This window comes from Syngnathus floridae, chromosome 14 (genome assembly GCF_059516105.1).
Source record: "Syngnathus floridae isolate MCC-2025c chromosome 14, RoL_Sflo_1.0, whole genome shotgun sequence".
NCBI lineage: Eukaryota > Metazoa > Chordata > Actinopteri > Syngnathiformes > Syngnathidae > Syngnathus > Syngnathus floridae.
The window spans coordinates 11,121,617-11,140,462 of NC_142426.1; the positions used below are offsets into that span (position 1 = coordinate 11,121,617).

At 38.3% G+C, this 18,846-nt stretch overlaps 1 protein-coding gene and 1 long non-coding RNA gene across 8 annotated transcripts; both read right to left on the minus strand.

The window, feature by feature from the left end:
* On the minus strand, positions 1-14,716 carry LOC148387725 (uncharacterized). 7 transcript variants are annotated; one of them, XR_015862519.1, is made up of 12 exons: positions 14,305-14,686; positions 14,136-14,193; positions 13,600-14,055; positions 13,196-13,307; positions 11,768-13,095; positions 10,515-11,702; positions 9,456-10,440; positions 7,316-9,203; positions 7,178-7,232; positions 7,048-7,102; positions 6,918-6,972; positions 1-388 (listed from the first exon to the last, which is right to left on the minus strand). It is a non-coding gene; the product is annotated as an uncharacterized LOC148387725 (long non-coding RNA). The 7 variants fall into 7 exon arrangements; XR_015862515.1 differs by lacking the exon at positions 7,048-7,102 and having other exon boundaries at positions 13,960-14,055; positions 14,305-14,716; XR_015862521.1 differs by lacking the exon at positions 7,048-7,102 and having other exon boundaries at positions 14,028-14,055.
* Positions 14,717-17,013: 2,297 nt separating this feature from the next.
* On the minus strand, positions 17,014-18,815 carry LOC148387726 (intraflagellar transport protein 20 homolog). Its single transcript, XM_088395941.1, has 5 exons — positions 18,231-18,815; positions 18,015-18,152; positions 17,773-17,858; positions 17,504-17,607; positions 17,014-17,092 (listed from the first exon to the last, which is right to left on the minus strand). The coding sequence occupies exons 1-5, from the start codon at positions 18,280-18,282 to the stop codon at positions 17,014-17,016; spliced, it is 459 nt and encodes a 152-aa protein (XP_088252067.1). The 5' UTR covers positions 18,283-18,815.
* Positions 18,816-18,846: the final 31 nt, after the last annotated feature.

Consider the following 18,846-nt stretch of genomic DNA (forward strand, 5'->3'; position numbering starts at 1 on the left):
TAACGGCAGTACTTCTTTATTTCTTAGGTTGTTTTGGGCAAAACAACAAAATGTGCATCGCATTGACCCAGCATCAGACAGGTTGAGGCAAATACGCTGCTACTCGGTGGCAGCACTTGGAATTCATCTAGCCTTTCTGATATGGTCAATTTCATAAGGATGCTGGTATGAATAAGAACACTCTGGCCTTTATTTCACTCTGAACTGGGTAGTACCACCCAGTACATGTACCGAGGCTGGCCGTGTTGTTACGCAACTGCTTTGAATTGAAAGCTAAGGTCCTGGAAGTTACACGCTATGTTTATACATTCAATTGACTATAGCAGCAACCTGGACTGGACAGCAGCAGCCTTCTTTGTAGTCAGACAGCCAATGGGGACGCCAAGCCCTGCAACAAAACATGCAAGAAGTTTCACATTCAAGAGATGGACCATCGATTGAGGCACATCGCGAATGATGACACCAAAGTTGACTTTATTTACAAGACCACCAACAGGAAGCAAACACGCCACTGTTTATTTTATTCACAAGAATGCCCACATGATGCATGACTATTCAAAACAAACCAAAAAATGGCTCTGACCACATTAGAACAGCTTTTACTCGTACAGAAAAATGTACCAACATTCTGCAAGATTCTGAGTTCGGTGGCCATTTTAAAGCAGGGTTGCCAAAGATGACTTACTGATCGCAACAGTTTGTACACTTGTCGTTTGCATCTATGGGTGTCTGGCTACTTGGCTTTTGTCAACAATTTAGAATGCATCCAGCTTTTCTTTGTGTAGTTAAAAAAATAAAGTAAAAAGCCTGACACTGCATATTTAACAAGTCAATTTTGTTTCAGCCTAACTTTACAATTGTCTTGTCATTGAGAATGTCTCAAATGATTCCAGTTTGTATGCGCGATAGACTGCCAATGCCAATGTTTAAAATGGACCACTTGAATTCAGTTCACAGTTTAATTGCAGTTCAGTGGTACACACACACAATTACAGTACAAACAGTTCATTTCATGATTAAAAAAACAACAGTAAAACAACAATATTGCAAAATGACGCAAAACAAAACATAAAAAAAAAAAGAAAAACAAACAATACAAAACAAACAATACAAAACAAACAATACAATACATACAACACATACAATACAATACATACAATACATACAATACAATACAATACATACAATACATACAAAACAAAAAAAAGAAAAAACAAAAGAAAAACAAAACAAAAAACAAAAAAAACAAAACAAAAAACAAACAATACAAACAATACATACAATACATACAAAACAAAAAACAAAACAAACAATACAATACATACAATACATAATACAATACATACAATACAATACATACAATACAATACATACAATACATACAAAACAAAAAACCAAAAACAAAACAATACAATACATACAATACATACAAAACAAAAAAAAGAAAAAACAAAAGAAAAACAAAACAAAAAACAAAAAAAACAAAACAAAAAACAAACAATACAAACAATACATACAATACATACAAAACAAAAAACAAAACAAACAATACAATACATACAATACATAATACAATACATACAATACAATACATACAATACAATACATACAATACATACAAAACAAAAAACCAAAAACAAAACAATACAATACATACAATACAAACAATACATACAATACAATACATACAATACAATACAATACAAACAATACATACAATACAATACAAACAATACATACAAACAATACATACAATACAAACAATACAAACAATACAATACAAACAATACAAACAATACAATACAAACAATACAATACATACAATACATACAATACAATACCATACAATACAATACATACAATACATACAATAAAATACATACAATACAATACATACAATACATACAATACATACAAACAATACATACAATACATACAATACAATACAAACAATACAATACATACAATACATACAATACAATACATACATACAATACATACAATACATACAATACATACAATACAAAAAAACAAAAAAGAAAACAAAACAAAAAAACAAAACACAAAACAAAACAATACATACAATACAATACACACAATACATACATTACATACAATACAAAAAACAAACAAAAAAAAACAATACATACAATACATCCCATACATCCCATACAATACAATACATACAATACATACCATACAATACATACAATACATACAATACATACAATACATACAATACAATACATACAATACAATACATACAAAACAAAAACCCAAAAAAACAATACATACAATACAATACATACAATACAAAAAAAAAAAAAAAAAATACATACAATACATACAATACAATACATACAAAACAAAAAAAAACAAAAACACAACCAAAAAAAACAACAAAAAACAATACATACAATACAATACATACAATACAATACATACAATACAATACATACAATACATACAATACAATACAAACAATACAATACAAACAATACAATACAAACAATACAATACATACAATACAATACATACAATACAATACATACAAAACAAAAACCAAAAAAAACAATACATACAATACAATACATACAATACAAAAAAAAAAATACATACAATACATACAATACAATACATACAAAACAAAAAAAACAAAAACACAACCAAAAAAAACAACAAAAAACAATACATACAATACAATACATACAATACAATACATACAATACAATACAAACAATACATACAAACAATACATACAAACAATACATACAATACATTACAATACAAACAATACAATACATACAATACAATACATACAATACAATACATACAATACATACAATACAAAAAAACAAAAAAGGAAACAAAACAAAAAACAAAACAATACATACAATACAATAAACACAATACATACAAAACAAACAAAAAAATACATACAATACAATACATACAATACAATACTATACAATACAATACAATACATACAATACATACAATACAATACAATACAATACAATACAATACATACAATACAAAAAACAAAAAAAAAGAAAACAAAACAAAAAAAACAAAACAAAAACACAACAATACATACAATACAATACACACAATACAATACATACAGTACATACAAAACAAAAAACAAAACAAAAAACAAAAAAAAACAAAACAAAAAAATTATATATACAATACAATACAATGCATACAATACAATACAATACATACAATACAATACATACAATACAATACAATACGATACAATACATACATACAATACATACAAAACAAAACAACAAACAAAACAAACAATACAAAACAATACATACATACAATACATACAATACAAAAAAAACAAAAAAAAAACAAAAAACAAACAAAAAAAATACATACAATACATACAATACAATACATACAATACAATACATACAAAACAAAAAAAACAAAAAACAAAAAAAAAAAAACAACAAAACAAAAAACACAACAAAACAAACAATACATACAAATCTTGAGATTTCCTGGGTTGTGCTGGATGAAGTGGCTGGAGAGAGGAAAGTCTGGGAGTCCTTCCTAAAGCTGCTGCCGCCGCAATCCGACGTCCGGATAAGCGGTGGATGGCTGGATGGCTGGATGGATGGGTGGGTGGGTGGATGGGTGGGTGGATGGATGGGTGGATGGGTGAACAAAAAACAATACAAAACACAAAAAACAAACAATACAATACATACAATACAAACAATACATACAAACAATACATACAATACAATACAATACATAGAAACAATACATACAATACTATACATACAAACAATACATACAATACAATACATACAATACAATACAATACAAACAATACAATACAAACAATACAATACAATACAAACAATAAATACATACAATACATACAATACATACAATACAAAAAAACAAAAAACAAAAAAAAGAAAACAACAAAAAAAAAACAAAAAAAAAACAATACATACAATACAATACACACAATACATACAAAACAAAAAACAAAACAAAAAAAAACAAACAAAAAAACAATACATACAATACAATACATACAATACAATACAATACAATACATACATACAATACAATACATACAATGCAAACAATACAATACATACAATACATACAAAACAAAAACAAAAACAAAAAAAAACAATACATACAATACAATACATACAAAACAAAAAAATACATACAATACAATACATACAATACATACAAAACAAAAAAAACAAAAACACAACCAAAAAAAACAACAAAAAACAATACATACAATACATATAATACATACAATACATATAATACATACAATACAATACATACAATACATACAATACAATACATACAATACAATACATACAATACAATACATACAATACAATACATACAATACATACATACAATACAATACAATACATACAATACAATACATACAATACATACAATACAATACAATACATACAATACATACAATACAAAAACCAACAAAAAAAAGAAAACAAAAAACAAAACAATACATACAATACACACAATACAATGCATACAAAACAAAAAACAAAAAAACCAAAAAAAAAAAAATTATAAAAAAATACATACAATACAATACATACAATACATACAATACAATACATACAATACGATACATACAATACATACAATACATACAATACATACAATACAATACATACAATACATACAAAACAAAAAACAAAAAACAAAACAAAAAACAACAAACAAAACAAAACAAAATACAAAACAATACATACATACAATACATACAAACAATACATACAAACAATACAATACAAATACAATACAAACAATACAATACATACATATAATACAATACAATACAATACATACAATACAAAAAAACAAAAAACAAAACAAAAAAGAAAAAACAAAAAAAACAAAACAAAAACAATACATACAATACAATACACACAATACATACAAAACAAAAAACAAAACCAAAAAAAAAAAAAAAAAAAAACAATACATACAATACAATACAATACAATACAATACAATACAATACAAACAATACACTACATACAATACACTACATACAATACAATACATACAATACAATACATACAATACATACAATACAATACATACAATACGATACATACAATACAATATATACAATACAATACATACAATACATACAAAACAAAAAACAAAACAAAAAACAACAAACAAAACAAACAATACATACATACAATACAAAAAAACAAAAAACAAAATAAAAAAAAAAAAAAATACATACAATACAATACATACAATACAATACATACAAAACAAAAAAAACAAAAAACAAAAAAAACAATACATACAATACATAATACAATACATACAATACAATACATACAAAACAAAAAAAACAAAAAACAAAACAAAAAACAACAAAACAAACAAAAAAAGACAACAAAAAAAAAACAATACATACAATACGATACAATACACACAATACAATACATACAGTACATACAAAACAAAAAAAACAAAAAAAAATATATATATATATAATACATACAATACAATACATACAATACAATACATACAATACAATACAATACAATACATACAATACAATACAATACATACAATACGATACATACAATACAAAAACCAAAAAACAAAACAAAAAACAACAAACAAAACAAAACAAACCATACAAAACAATACATACATACATACAATACATACAATAAAAAACAAAAAACAAAACAAAAACCAAAAAAAAATACATACAATACAATACATACAATACAATACATACAAAACAAAAAAAACAAAAAACAAAAAAAAAAAAACAATACATACAATACAATACATACAATACAATACATACAATACCATACATACAATACAATACATACAAAACAAAAAACAAAACAAAAAAAAACAAAAAACAAAAAAAAAACACAACAAAACAAACAATACATACAGATCTTGGGATTTCCTGGGTTGAGCTGGATGAAGTGGCTGGAGAGAGGAAAGTCTGGGAGTCCCTCCTAAAGCTGCTGCCGCCGCAATCCGACGTCCGGATAAGCGGTGGATGGCTGGGTGGCTGGATGGATGGGTGGATGGATGGGTGGCTGGATGGATGGGTGGCTGGGTGGATGGATGGGTGATTGGGTGGGCTGGGTGGGTTGGATGGGACGGATGGACGGGTGGATGGATGGGTGGATGGGTTGCTGGATGGGTTGGGTGGATGGGTGGGTGGATGGACGGACGGGCGGACGGACGGGTGGATGGATGGATTGACATAGAACACATACAATACCCTGCCATACGCTACCATACACACAATGCATACAATACAATACCATATAATATCATACCATACTATATGCTCTGCATCTGGGAGTTACAATTATAGACATTGAGTAGAGTGGCAATGGCATGATATTTTTGCAACAATTACACATACCAACTCCAGTTTTATATTTAAAATATGTATACAATTATCAGTATATTGTAATGAGTTATACTAATTACAAAAGTATCCGAATTATAATAATTTAATTTTATCATCCATCCACTCACTCAAAAATGTCGGCATGAATCGAGCAGTCGACTAAACGGGAGAAAATCACGCTCGCAAATGTTTGGAAGGCGGGCGGGCGCCATCTTGGAATAGATTTGAACATGACGTAACAAATTTGTCACATTCATCAGTTTGCATAACACGGAAATAGCACACTATATGTAATGCAACATTGTTAATTTGACGAAACACAACGCCAAAGAGATTTGAAATACTGTAGCGGCAAAACGACAGTCGCGGTGGCCGGGACGAGTGTGAAAAGATTTTCAAGATATTTGTTCGCATCAAACAAACAAGGCGTCCGTCGTGAGAAACGGCAATGAACGACAAACATTTGATAGCTTACCCGAGAAACCGCCACACGGTCGATGGCGCCTGCATTTGATAATTCGCCTTGAATCCTGCAACAAACAAACAAACAAACAAGGCGTCCGTCGTGAGAAACGGCAATGAACGACAAACATTTGATAGCTTACCCGAGAAACCGCCACACGGTCGATGGCGCCTGCATTTGATAATTCGCCTTGAATCCTGCAACAAACAAACAAACAAACAAGGCGTCCGTCGTGAGAAACGGCAATGAACGACAAACATTTGATAGCTTACCCGAGAAACCGCCACACGGTCGATGGCGCCTGCATTTGATAACTCGCCTTGAATCCTGCAACAAACAAACAAACAAACAGGGCGTCCGTCGTGAGAAACGCCAATGAACGACAAACATTTCCTAGCATGTTAGCTTACCTGAGAAACCGCCCGCTGCGCGGGTGATTGCACCCGTATTTGACAACTTCCCCAATTCACCCGAAGATGACGTCACATCCGTCAATTCAAATCTTCCTCGCCTGCTCGTCCAATGGTGCTTTGCACACTAGCGTACCATGTGACAGGCCACTTCACACGCGGGCGGTTGCACCTGTCGCTCACCTCAAGACTGAAAACTGCCTTCAAAAACCTAAGTGCCACTTTGCCCGCCTCCTACCTCTGCCCAAATTCAGTCTGACCAATCACAGCGCAACTGAAATTGGCTTGACCACGCCCACCTCTCCGACAGGCAAGATTGAAACCTGCCTTCAAAAAAAAAAAAAAAAAAAAAAAAGTCACAAACTTTATGCAGAAGTGAGTGAAAATCGACAAAGTACAGCTCGTGGGTAAGGTCGGGTCCCGAACCATGGTTCCATCGTGTTAGAGGCAATGACGTTTACCACTTGACCAAAGACTCGTGTCCATGACAGTGACAGAAGGGCAACCAACGCTCACCTCAAGACTGAAAACCCAAATAGCGTTGGCTCGTGAGTGAACGATTCGTTCAAAGAGATTCTTAAGATTCAGTTCACCTAAAAGAACTGGAATGCACATCAGTACTTGGGGAGCTTCCGTCGTTGGTCTTTTAGCAGGCCCCGCCCACAAGTACCTCCACATTGGGTCACGTGACTAACAGCTATTTACATACAATAAAATAAAGTATGAAAACGTTATTTAAAAACACACACAAAATCATACATACACAAGACCAATGCCGCTGGAACGAGCTGGACTAAAGGAAGACATCCGTTTAAATTTGGTCAGTTTTAAGACATAAGGAAATCATGAATATTAAAAGAGGATTTTTTTTTTAAATGGCAATATTTTTTCATTTTTACATAGCTTGGAAATGTATTATGATGGAGTTTACAGGTGCAGGCCGGAGGGGGCTCGGCCCAAAGGAAATTGACAGATGGAAATATTTAAAAACACTTGAGGTCACCATTAGATTCAGATTTATCATATATATATATACACATGTATATAAATTAAATTTCCTTGAAGGGGATTTACACTGTACATGAAAGTATTTGTAACACCATCATCAGTATCTATACAAACCTTCAGAGGGGAAAGAAGACAATAGCAAAGTGAAGGGATGGACTGATTTTAGACATCACCATATGGCAAAATTGGACATTCAGCTCCACGTCAAAGTTCAGTTTGAAAAGTCCTCCCCCAAGTGACTTACTGATCGCAACAGAGACCGTTTGTACACTTGTCGTTTGCATCTATGGGTGTCTGGCTACTTGGCTTTTGTCAACAATTTAGAATGCATCCAGCTTTTCTTTGTGTAGTTAAAAAAATAAATAAAAAGCCTGACACTGCATATTTAACAAGTCAATTTTGTTTCAGCCTAACTTTACAATTGTCTTGTCATTGAGAATGTCTCAAATGATTCCAGTTTGTATGCACGATAGACTGCCAATGCCAATGTTTAAAATGGACCACTTGAATTCAGTTCACAGTTTAATTGCAGTTCAGTGGTACACACACACAATTACAGTACAAACAGTTCATTTCATGATTAAAAAAAACAACAGTAAAACAACAATATTGCAAAATGACGCGGCGCTGAGAGAGAAAGAAAGAGGCATCATGCAGATAGCCAGTGTGCACACCCAGTGAAAAAGTGGAGGGAGGGATTTAGGAAAGAAAGGACAAAAGAAAAAAACAAAGTCATACTCTCCTTAAATAATGGCTGGGCGTTTTGCCCTCGCCGCATCCGCACCCTTCCGTCTCGTGTCGGCCGCTCATCACGGGCGAATGTTGGCTCCCCCCCCCCGGCCGGTATTCGACGTTTGGACTCATCCTCCGCCTCGTGCCACTGCAAAAAGAAAAACGGCACTCTGTTGCACGCGGTTCACTTCTGTGGACGTACTCATTACCTGTCTATTAAAGCGTGCTCCTATTTTAAGCTCCTTTATTAATAGCGTATATACACATGAATGTTTTTGTTTTCTTTTTATGTCTGTTCCTATATGAAGAATTCAATGCTTATAATTTCTTTGTTGTAAAGTGCTTTGAGCTGCATTTCTTGTATGAAAGGTGCTCTACAAATAAAGTTTTTTATTATTACCCTCTGGTCTCGCGGTCCTGTCCAGTCCCTCTCTGTGCAGGCACCCATCAGATCCAGTGTCCCAGCAATCCTGAAAGGCAGACATTGTGGTGGTTTTTGCAAGGGGAAAAATTTCACTAACACCCCCCCCCCCCAACCTTAACTAAGGTAAGTTTGAATCAGGTAACTAGCGGCACGCACGGGCTGGCGCATGTGTCATACAGCCCTCCCGCATTGGAGCGATCCGGGTTATGAAATGTTTAACCCCTTACAAAAAGGGAGGGAGGGAGGGAGGGAGAGAGCGAGAGGAGATGAGAAGAGGCTTTGGTGCGCACTTAAGCGCAACCGGCCAGTTCCCCCTGAGTAGAGCTGGCTTGGCCCCGAGTGGAAAAAAAAAAAGAGGAAAACGTGACGTCACGGAGAGCGTCACGGAGAATCTCCTTGTCCTCGACACCGTCGACGACACTGGGACCCAGTCTGGCAGACATTATACCCTGGTATTCCACAAAGGGCAAGGTATAGCCACGTTCCACCCTGAGTGCACCAGGCCATGCAGGTACTGCCGGGCGCGTTGGAGAAAGAGAGCGAGAGAGGGAGGAAGAGGGGGAGGGAGGGGGGCAGGGGGTGTCTACTTTGCCGATTGGTATCTAGAGGGTCACAGCAACCCAAATGCCCGTGCGTGCTACTAGTTACCCTATTCAAACCGACAGGGGTAGGGAAAGCACAAAAGAAAAAACAAAGTCAGACTCCCCCCGAAACGCTGGCTGCATCTGCACCCATCAGTCTCGTGTGGGACGCTCGTCACGGGCCAAGGTCCGGGTCTACTCCGGCCGGTGTTGGACTCGTCTTCCGCCTCGCACAAGTGCAAAAAGACAAACGGCTCTCAGTTGCATGCGGCTCACATCTGTCAACGTACTCATGACCTGCCCTCTCCCTGGTCTTGTGGGTGCAGCCCAGTCCCTCCGGGTGCAGGCTGGCGCTCGTCCCATCCGCCGCCCTGGCAACCCTGAACGGCAGACAAATAAGGAAATCAAATTAAAACTAACAAGTGCGTTGCATATTGGATTGCCATGTCACCACCTCTGGCCAGCCTTGGCCAGTCATGCATCAGGCTCCTCGTCAACACTTGGCGACTGCTTTCTTTGGGTGATTCCTTCCTTTGCACCCCGCTCACCAATCGCGGGTCTGGTGGCCTCCGTCCACCGGCTCTTTGTTTCATACATCGTCTCTTCCACCTTGCAAGACAAGCACAAAAGTCTCGCTGCGCGGTCGCTTGCGCTTGCCGTCGCTTGCGCGGTCGCTTGCGCTTGCCGTCGCTTGCGCGGTCGCTTGCGCTTGCCGTCGCTTGCGCGGTCGCTTGCGCTTGCCGTCGCTTGCGCGGTCGCTTGCGCTTGCCGTCGCTTGCGCGGTCGCTTGCGCTTGCCGTCGCTTGCGCGGTCGCTTGCGCTTGCCGTCGCTTGCGCGGTCGCTTGCGCGGTCGCTTGCGCTTGCCGTCGCTTGCGCGGTCGCTTGCGCTTGCCGTCGCTTGCGCGGTCGCTTGCGCTTGCCGTCGCTGCGCGGTCGCTTGCGCTTGCAGTCGCTTGCCGTCGCTGCGCGTTTGGCACTCAATGAGGGCTGCACAACATTTTGGAATACCAACGATATGGCAGTATTGGGCCAGACCACAGCATTGAGCAAAGTTGTGCAAAATTCTGGGATGGAGAGGAACTATTTGATCGCAATGACATCACTTAGACCAGTTAACTTTAACTTGCATCAATGACTTGTTATCTTCTAAACTCATTACAAATAGTTAGGAGGCCAGAAAACATGTTTCATTTGCCACATGAACAGAAAAAAATCTTTGTTTTCCTAAAGTGCATGTCAACGACCTATACCACCATATGACGGTTTTCCAATCCAGGTGCAGCCCTACACACGTCACCATTGGTGTCCAAATGGTAGCCTCGGGCCAACTTGATCAACACACCACACGAATGAACGCAACACTGTAGCAAACACAAAATATGAATGGCAACATTTTGTGATTGATTTCATGAATTTGTGTCAAAGAATTCTCAATTTGATTCAGTATGCAGCCCTCAAACAGACATTTGGACACCGCCGGTGTGAACTAAAAAGAAAAGAAAAAAATCCTTTTCACATGCTGAAGCTGCGCAGGTCGACGCCTCCAGGGAAGCGGGTCTCCCTCAGAACTCTGCTACTTCAGAGCGATGCCACAGCGGTCCGTCCACCTCTGAGCAGATCGTGTCGCGTCCCGGTCGCCATCTGCACAAACAGAAACAAATGTTAGAAACTCAAAGAGCACCCCAAGTTGTAGGTCACTTGCTTACTTGATCACAGCGGTTAGGTACTCTTGGTGACGGTCACCGGGTCGAATCGGGCCATGCACCCCCCTTTTGCGTCCGGCCTGCAAAAGGTAGAACATGCAATGAGTTGGGCGCTGCTCACATCATTAAGTCTTCACCGTGGACCGGCTCGCCCCAACACCGCCCCCTACACCTAGAGAACAAAGGACGCACAGTGGTACGTTAGGCTTCGATCAAGCACGACAGTGCTAGGTTAGAAAAAGACACAATGTGACTGTCTCGCTCCAACACCTAGGGGAGAACAAAGAACACAAGTACCACAGTGGTAGGTTAGGGTTAGAGGAAGTGCAACAGTGGTAGGTTAGAAAAGGAAAATGTCACAAGTCAAATTGCAAAATTGGACATTCGGGATCGGCTCGCTCCGACGCCACCCTACACCGAGGGGAAAGAACAAAAAAGGCAGCAACTACGACAGTGGCAGGTTAGAAAAAGATACACAAAGGTACAAGTCGTATGGCAAAATTGGACATTCAGCTCCACGTCAAAGTTCAGTTTTGTGTCCATCCACGGAACCACGTCCTCCCCCAAGTGGGCCGTCAATGGCAACCAAGCACAAGACAACGCTGGATCCAGACCAGCCACAACCACAGCGCACCTCGAAAGCAAGACCAACCATCAGAGCCCTAAACACTGTCCACACCTGCAACCTTTCCGTCGTGCACCCATAACCAAAGGCAACCACACTGCCCCCTCCTGGGCACATGATCCGCACACGTCGACTTTTGCAGCGCGATGCTTGATTCTTGACTTGATATGGCTATTGCTCCTTTGCATATGGCCATTGCTCCTTTGCTCCTTTGCATATGGCCATTGCTCCTTTGCATATGGCCATTGCTCCTTTGCTCCTTTGCATATGGCCATTGCTCCTTTGCTCCTTTGCATATGGCCATTGCTCCTTTGCTCCTTTGCATATGGCCATTGCTCCTTTGCTCCTTTGCATATGGCCATTGCTCCTTTGCTCCTTTGCATATGGCCATTGCTCCTTTGCTCCTTTGCATATGGCCATTGCTCCTTTGCATATGGCCATTGCTCCTTTGGATAGGCCATGGCTCCTTTGGATAGGCCATGGCTCCTTTGGATAGGCCATGGCTCCTTTGGATAGGCCATGGCTCCTTTGGATAGGCCATGGCTCCTTTGGATAGGCCATGGCTCCTTTGGATAGGCCATGGCTCCTTTGGATAGGCCATGGCTCCTTTGGATAGGCCATGGCTCCTTTGGATAGGCCATCGCTCCTTTGGATAGGCCATTGTGCATTTTCATATAGAATTGTCCCATTCGGCTCCTCTTGCAGCCTACAAAAACACAGACCGCCATTAATTGTGTGCTGGGAAGCTAAAACTCGACAACCATTGTGTGTTGGGAAGTTGAAACTTGACAAAAACAGGTTTTCACCTGATTTAGGACTACTCTTCCTCAGTGTCCTCAACATCAGTGAAAGGGCTCCTTCAAGAGCCTCCTGCTTGCTTTGTATAGAAGGATGCTGGCTGGGCGGCAGTTTTTAGTGCTACAAAAGACAAGCAAATGATTGCAACAAAAATAGACATTGAGTCGAGTACCAATGGCATGATTTTTTACCAACAATTATACATACTAGGAGTTTTACATTTGAAAAAAAATATTATATTGTAGTAAGTTATGATAATTGATAAAAATTATAGTTCATATTTGAATTTGATACATTCTAAGTAGAGTTTTACATTTGAAAAAATATATAATCATCACATTGTAGTAAATTATGATAATTATTCAGGATTATAATTCATATTTTAATTTCATCATTCATCAACTCCCCTCACATTGGACAGATGATCCAGGTTGGCGGCGTCCAAGACGGGAGAAAATAACCCGGGCAAATGTTTGTTGCGGGCGGGCGCCATCTTTGAATGGATTTGGTCCGATTTGGACATGACGTAACATATACGTTGCATTCACCAGTTTGCATTCACCAGTTTGCATGACATGGAAATGGCACACGCATCATATAAAATAATTTAAAAAATGGTTAAGTTGACTAGAGTCAAACTAACATTTCCTATTGTCAGACAAACACGCGCTTATCGGCGGCGTCATTTACGAACCGTCTACAGACAGACGAATGAAAAAAAATGCTGGCCAGCATGAAAGAAAACAACCGCGAAAGACATTTAAAATACCACCAAAACGCGCAACGACGCGACGCGACGCAAAGTGGATTGTGGCGTGCCGTGTCGTGCCGTGTCGAAACCTCAAGCACTCCCTAGACAGCGAAAATCCTGCAAGAAATAATAAATGGCATCGTAAGAAACTGCAAACATTTGCTCACGGGCTAAATGGCCTGCGGTCTACAATTTACCTCCAGGCCCACCGTCGCGGTGGACGTGACGTTGCCGAGTCACGAGAGTACGACAATCCTGCGACAAACAAAATAAATTGAAAAAAAAGGCTTGTGAGAAAAAGCAACAAAGCGTGCCGTCGTGAGAAACGGCAGGAGACGACAAACATTTGCTAGCATGCTCGCTTACCTGAGAAACCGTCCGCCGCCGCCGCCGCCGCCGCCGGCCCGCGCTCGGTGGCACCTGCATATGATAACTCCCCTTGAGCGAGCACAGCTGTCTTCAATTGACCTAAAGCCCTGACGTCACATCCGTCGATTCAAATCTTCTTCTCCTGATCGTCCAACGGCGCTCGGCACACTGACGCCACCAGGTGGTCGCCTGTCATGGTGACTACTGTGGAAAGGCTTGCTTCGGACTATCCGTTGAAACTTTCAACACCGAACATGTTTGGATGGAGGATACCCTATCAATATGACCAAATCTCCTTTGGTTTCCGAGCAGGCTCTGGTCGAGTGGTTAACGCCATTGCCTTCAATCAAATGAAAATATTTGTATCGAGTATATTTGTATTGTATATTTGTAAACGTGCTTTTGTTGTGCAATTAACCCTTTATTTATTCTCTCTTTTTTTTTAACCTCGTGTAGTGTACCTACACATATTGTCATATAAAATGTCTGATTTTTATGTTTTAATTGGCGAATATAAAAACAAGGAATAAGACGCCAGACACGTTTTAACATAAATGTTTATTAAAAATAATAATATCAAAAGCAAATTTCAAACCAGCAATCTAATGTGAAATTGCAGTAGATATATTGGATAACAATATTTAGGCGTATATAGGTATACACGTTATTTAAAAACGACTATAAGGGTTATACTACGACACAAGTGTTTACCAGCTCAGTGGCCTAAGAGGAGAGTGTCCGCCCTGAAACTGGGAGGTGGTGGGTTCAAACCCCTGCCGAGTCATACCAGTGACTATAACAATGGTACCCATTTCTTCCTTGCTTGGCACTCAGTGGAAGGGGTTGAAATGGGGCCCCCCCCTGCTGCTCACTTATACTTACAGTCCAAAAACTACGGTAAGTTCAAAAATATCAGAGGAAGTGATAAACAACTGTGGTGATTTGGTTGCATAAGCAAGCCTAACCCTAAGCACAGCAAAAGCGAGAGCAAGCCTAACACAAACCCAAACCCTAAGCACAGCAAGAGCTCTGGTCGAGTGGTTAACGCCATTGCCTTCAATCAAATGAAAATATTTGTATCGAGAGTTCATCCTAAAATGAATTGTTCTTGCAAAAATTCTGCCTGCCGCCGTTGCAGTGCTCCCGTGAACTCATTTTCAAGTCAGTTGCTAAGAAACACCACACCGTTGCACAGAGACAATTCTTGAGTCATATCAAATCAATGATTTTCAAACGGGTCCACCACAAGTTTTTCCCTCATGGCTACAAAGATCTTTAGATCTTTTCGTTCACTGAAAACATTCGTTCTTTTGAACCCATCGTTCACTCACGAGCCAACACTACCCTGCAGGAGTGATACACACACACACACACAATGATACGACAAACACGATGACACGACTTTTCACGCACCTGCACTTAACGAGGGAATCTTGGGAAACATGTTGGAACGCGGCCCCGAGGACTAGAGCTTGACACCTGTGACCTTTGACCATATTTCCCTCATAAAGTGGCCTGTTATTAGGTACACTTGAAAAGGGCGGTGTACCTGATGGAGTGTCCGTGTGATTCCCTCGTTAAGTGCACCTGCGGGAAAACTTTTAGCGCCTGTGGAACGTGAAAGTGACCAAAAACTTTCATATTAAAACTTTTCACGCACCTGCACTTAACGAGGGTCACTTGGAAAACATGTTGGAACGTGGCCCCTCGAGGACTGGAGGTCAATACCCCTGGTTTAAGTTCCACACCCGCCCTCACCCCCACCTCCTGATTGGCTGGTTGATCTGTGACATCACACAGACGCTACATTAGGTACACCACCATTTTGTACCTAGTGTACCTAATAACTTCATGCATTTTTTGTACGTGTGAAGAATGTGTATTTGACTACTTGCTCTTTATTTTGGGGGACACCAACATATATTACACATCGTAAAACACATACATATTGTCATACAAAGCAGTTAACCAAATGTCAGATTTTTTTTTTTCATGCCCATAAAAATAAAAACAAGGAATAAAACACCAGACAAGTTTTAACAGGTTTTAATGTTTACTAAAATAATAATAATAAAGTAAATTTCAAACCAGCAATCTAATGTGAAATCTCACAAGATATATTGGATATCAATATTTAGGCGTATATATGTATACACGTTATTTAAAAACTACTATAAGTGTTATAAAATAAAGATTACCCAAAGAGAAGCATAATCTCCCCGTTTTTGCATAACGGCACACCCATTCATGCAATACAGTTAGCCGTTAGCTTGGAGAAAACGTGCATAAAAGAAGTGGTGTTTCAGTGAGTGGTTCTTTCTTTCCTTGGCAAATGGAAAAAAAAAAGCCAAATGTGCTGACATCCATAGGTTCTTAAGTTCTGTATTTTACTGAAGCATACTTCAAAAGAAATTGGTAGGACCTTAATGCCGCCACTCTTCCACTTTAATGGCATTTCCAATGTTTTGAATCACTCAATGCAGTTCTGGTTGGCTTCTTTGGTCAACTATAAAGAGGAAAAAAAATGAACTTAAAACTCCAATGACAATACATGCACTTGCACTTCACGGGGGATCAGTTCAATACAAATATAAAACCCGAAAAAATCATAGTCTATGATACACTTTACTGACAAAAATCTTTTAAAAAAAGTCATTCAAATCAAGTAATACTTGTGCATTATAATTGCAGAACACAAGCACATACTTACTGCAAAATAAACTGGTTGATAAATTCATTCTGCTCAGATTCCATTTTAGACAAGGCATCACATTCAACACGATATCTGAAACAAGGATACATACAGGATTGAGCATCTCGTACATATAAAAACATGTTAAATATTAACAAGTTGACATGTTCTAGCTTTGATGCTAAATGTCCACATCAATCATCATCATGGCTGCCTGCTGCAAGGTCCCTATGCAGGTAAACTAATCATATTTTGCACACTCATCAGCCCTGGTGTAAAGTTTTATATTTTATTGTCATAAACAATCACAACAAAATGGCTCTGTAGTGCCACCTAGAGTGGAAAAAATAAAAAATAACAATCCCGATCAGTGTGACCGAGGCCTACGAAAAAACTCATTGACAAATCCTACTGAAAATTTGTCAGACAGCCTCCGTACGTTGATCATGCGCGACGTGGAATGTTGTGACTTTTTAGCAAAAGGCCACAAAATCTCTATTTTACCTTTCAAGCTGCGTCTTCTTCTCCACAATGAGAGCTTGAAGCTGCTGTTGCAGCGCCTCTCTTTGCTTTGCCACTAATTTCAGCAAGTTTCTTGCTCCAATGGCCTACAAATAGAGAATCCATGATTGAATGTAATATAATGGAAATATTTGTCTGATAAATGGCAATACATTTTATTTATTTATTTTTTTTACTGAAATTGTTCAGCTAGAGTAGTGGCACTTGCAGAGTTGTTGTATATCAAGGGGGGAAATAAAGCCCAACCTTACCTTGAATTTTTCCATCTCCGCCTCTTTTGCCAACTGATCTACGAGCTCTATTAGAGATCCAACTTTTCCCTGAAACTGTCCTATTTCTGTAAGGGATTGAATCGTAACCAGGTGTGTTGTCAGTGGATGAGATAAATTCATTAACCTTTATGCATAAAGACCAAATAGACAAGTCTTACTTTCAACAAATTGTGATTGATTGATACCATACATATTGATAAAGAACAATAGACAAGTCTTACTTTCAACAAATTCTTTGCACTCTTCCTTAAGGTCTGATGTTTTTTGGCTGACATCTGGTTCTAGTGCTCGTAGTTTGTGGAATTCATCAAAAATTATGCCTTCCTCTTCTATTAAGTCTTGAGCCATTGCCAAAGGGCCTACAAACAAGCACGCTATTAAGCTTTTAACAGTTAAAAACAATAGTGTACAGTTTAAAAAATATATATATATCATACAGGGAATAAGGTCACAAAGCCAAGGAAAACTGATGGCTGGTCCCAGCCCCATATAAAATGCAGTGGGGTATATTACACCTACTGGCAATTGTGTTTACACGTTCTGAGTTCCTAAATAAATATTTTAAAAAGTAATAATAAACCCGTCGCCATGGAAACAAAGGTCTGTTGCATTCGTGTCACGTGACATGCCGTCAAGTCGCTCCGGAAATTACGTCATGTGGCCTGAAACTGCTCTCGCTCACTTGTACTACCGACAGTGCACAATAAAATAAAATAAATCGGCGGATACTTCGTTGCATTTTACTTTGATTCAAACTACACGGGCTGCAAGTGCTGTAATCTTTAAGTTGATCCATTTTAAGTCGGTGTGTCGGGGTTAAATATGTGGACCAAAAAAACAACAGCTGGTACTCATTAGAGAACCACATCAAAAGTGTTATGTACATTAACGCAATATTCTTATGGAAAATGCAGTTATCAACAGTTATAAACTGTGCAAAATTCATCGATCGAGCTGTGAGTTCGTGCAAGCATACCATAGTTTGAAGCTTCCTCTAACCTTAAGTGTTAATCATATAAGAGCGTTACCAAAGCAAATAAAACCTTACCGTGT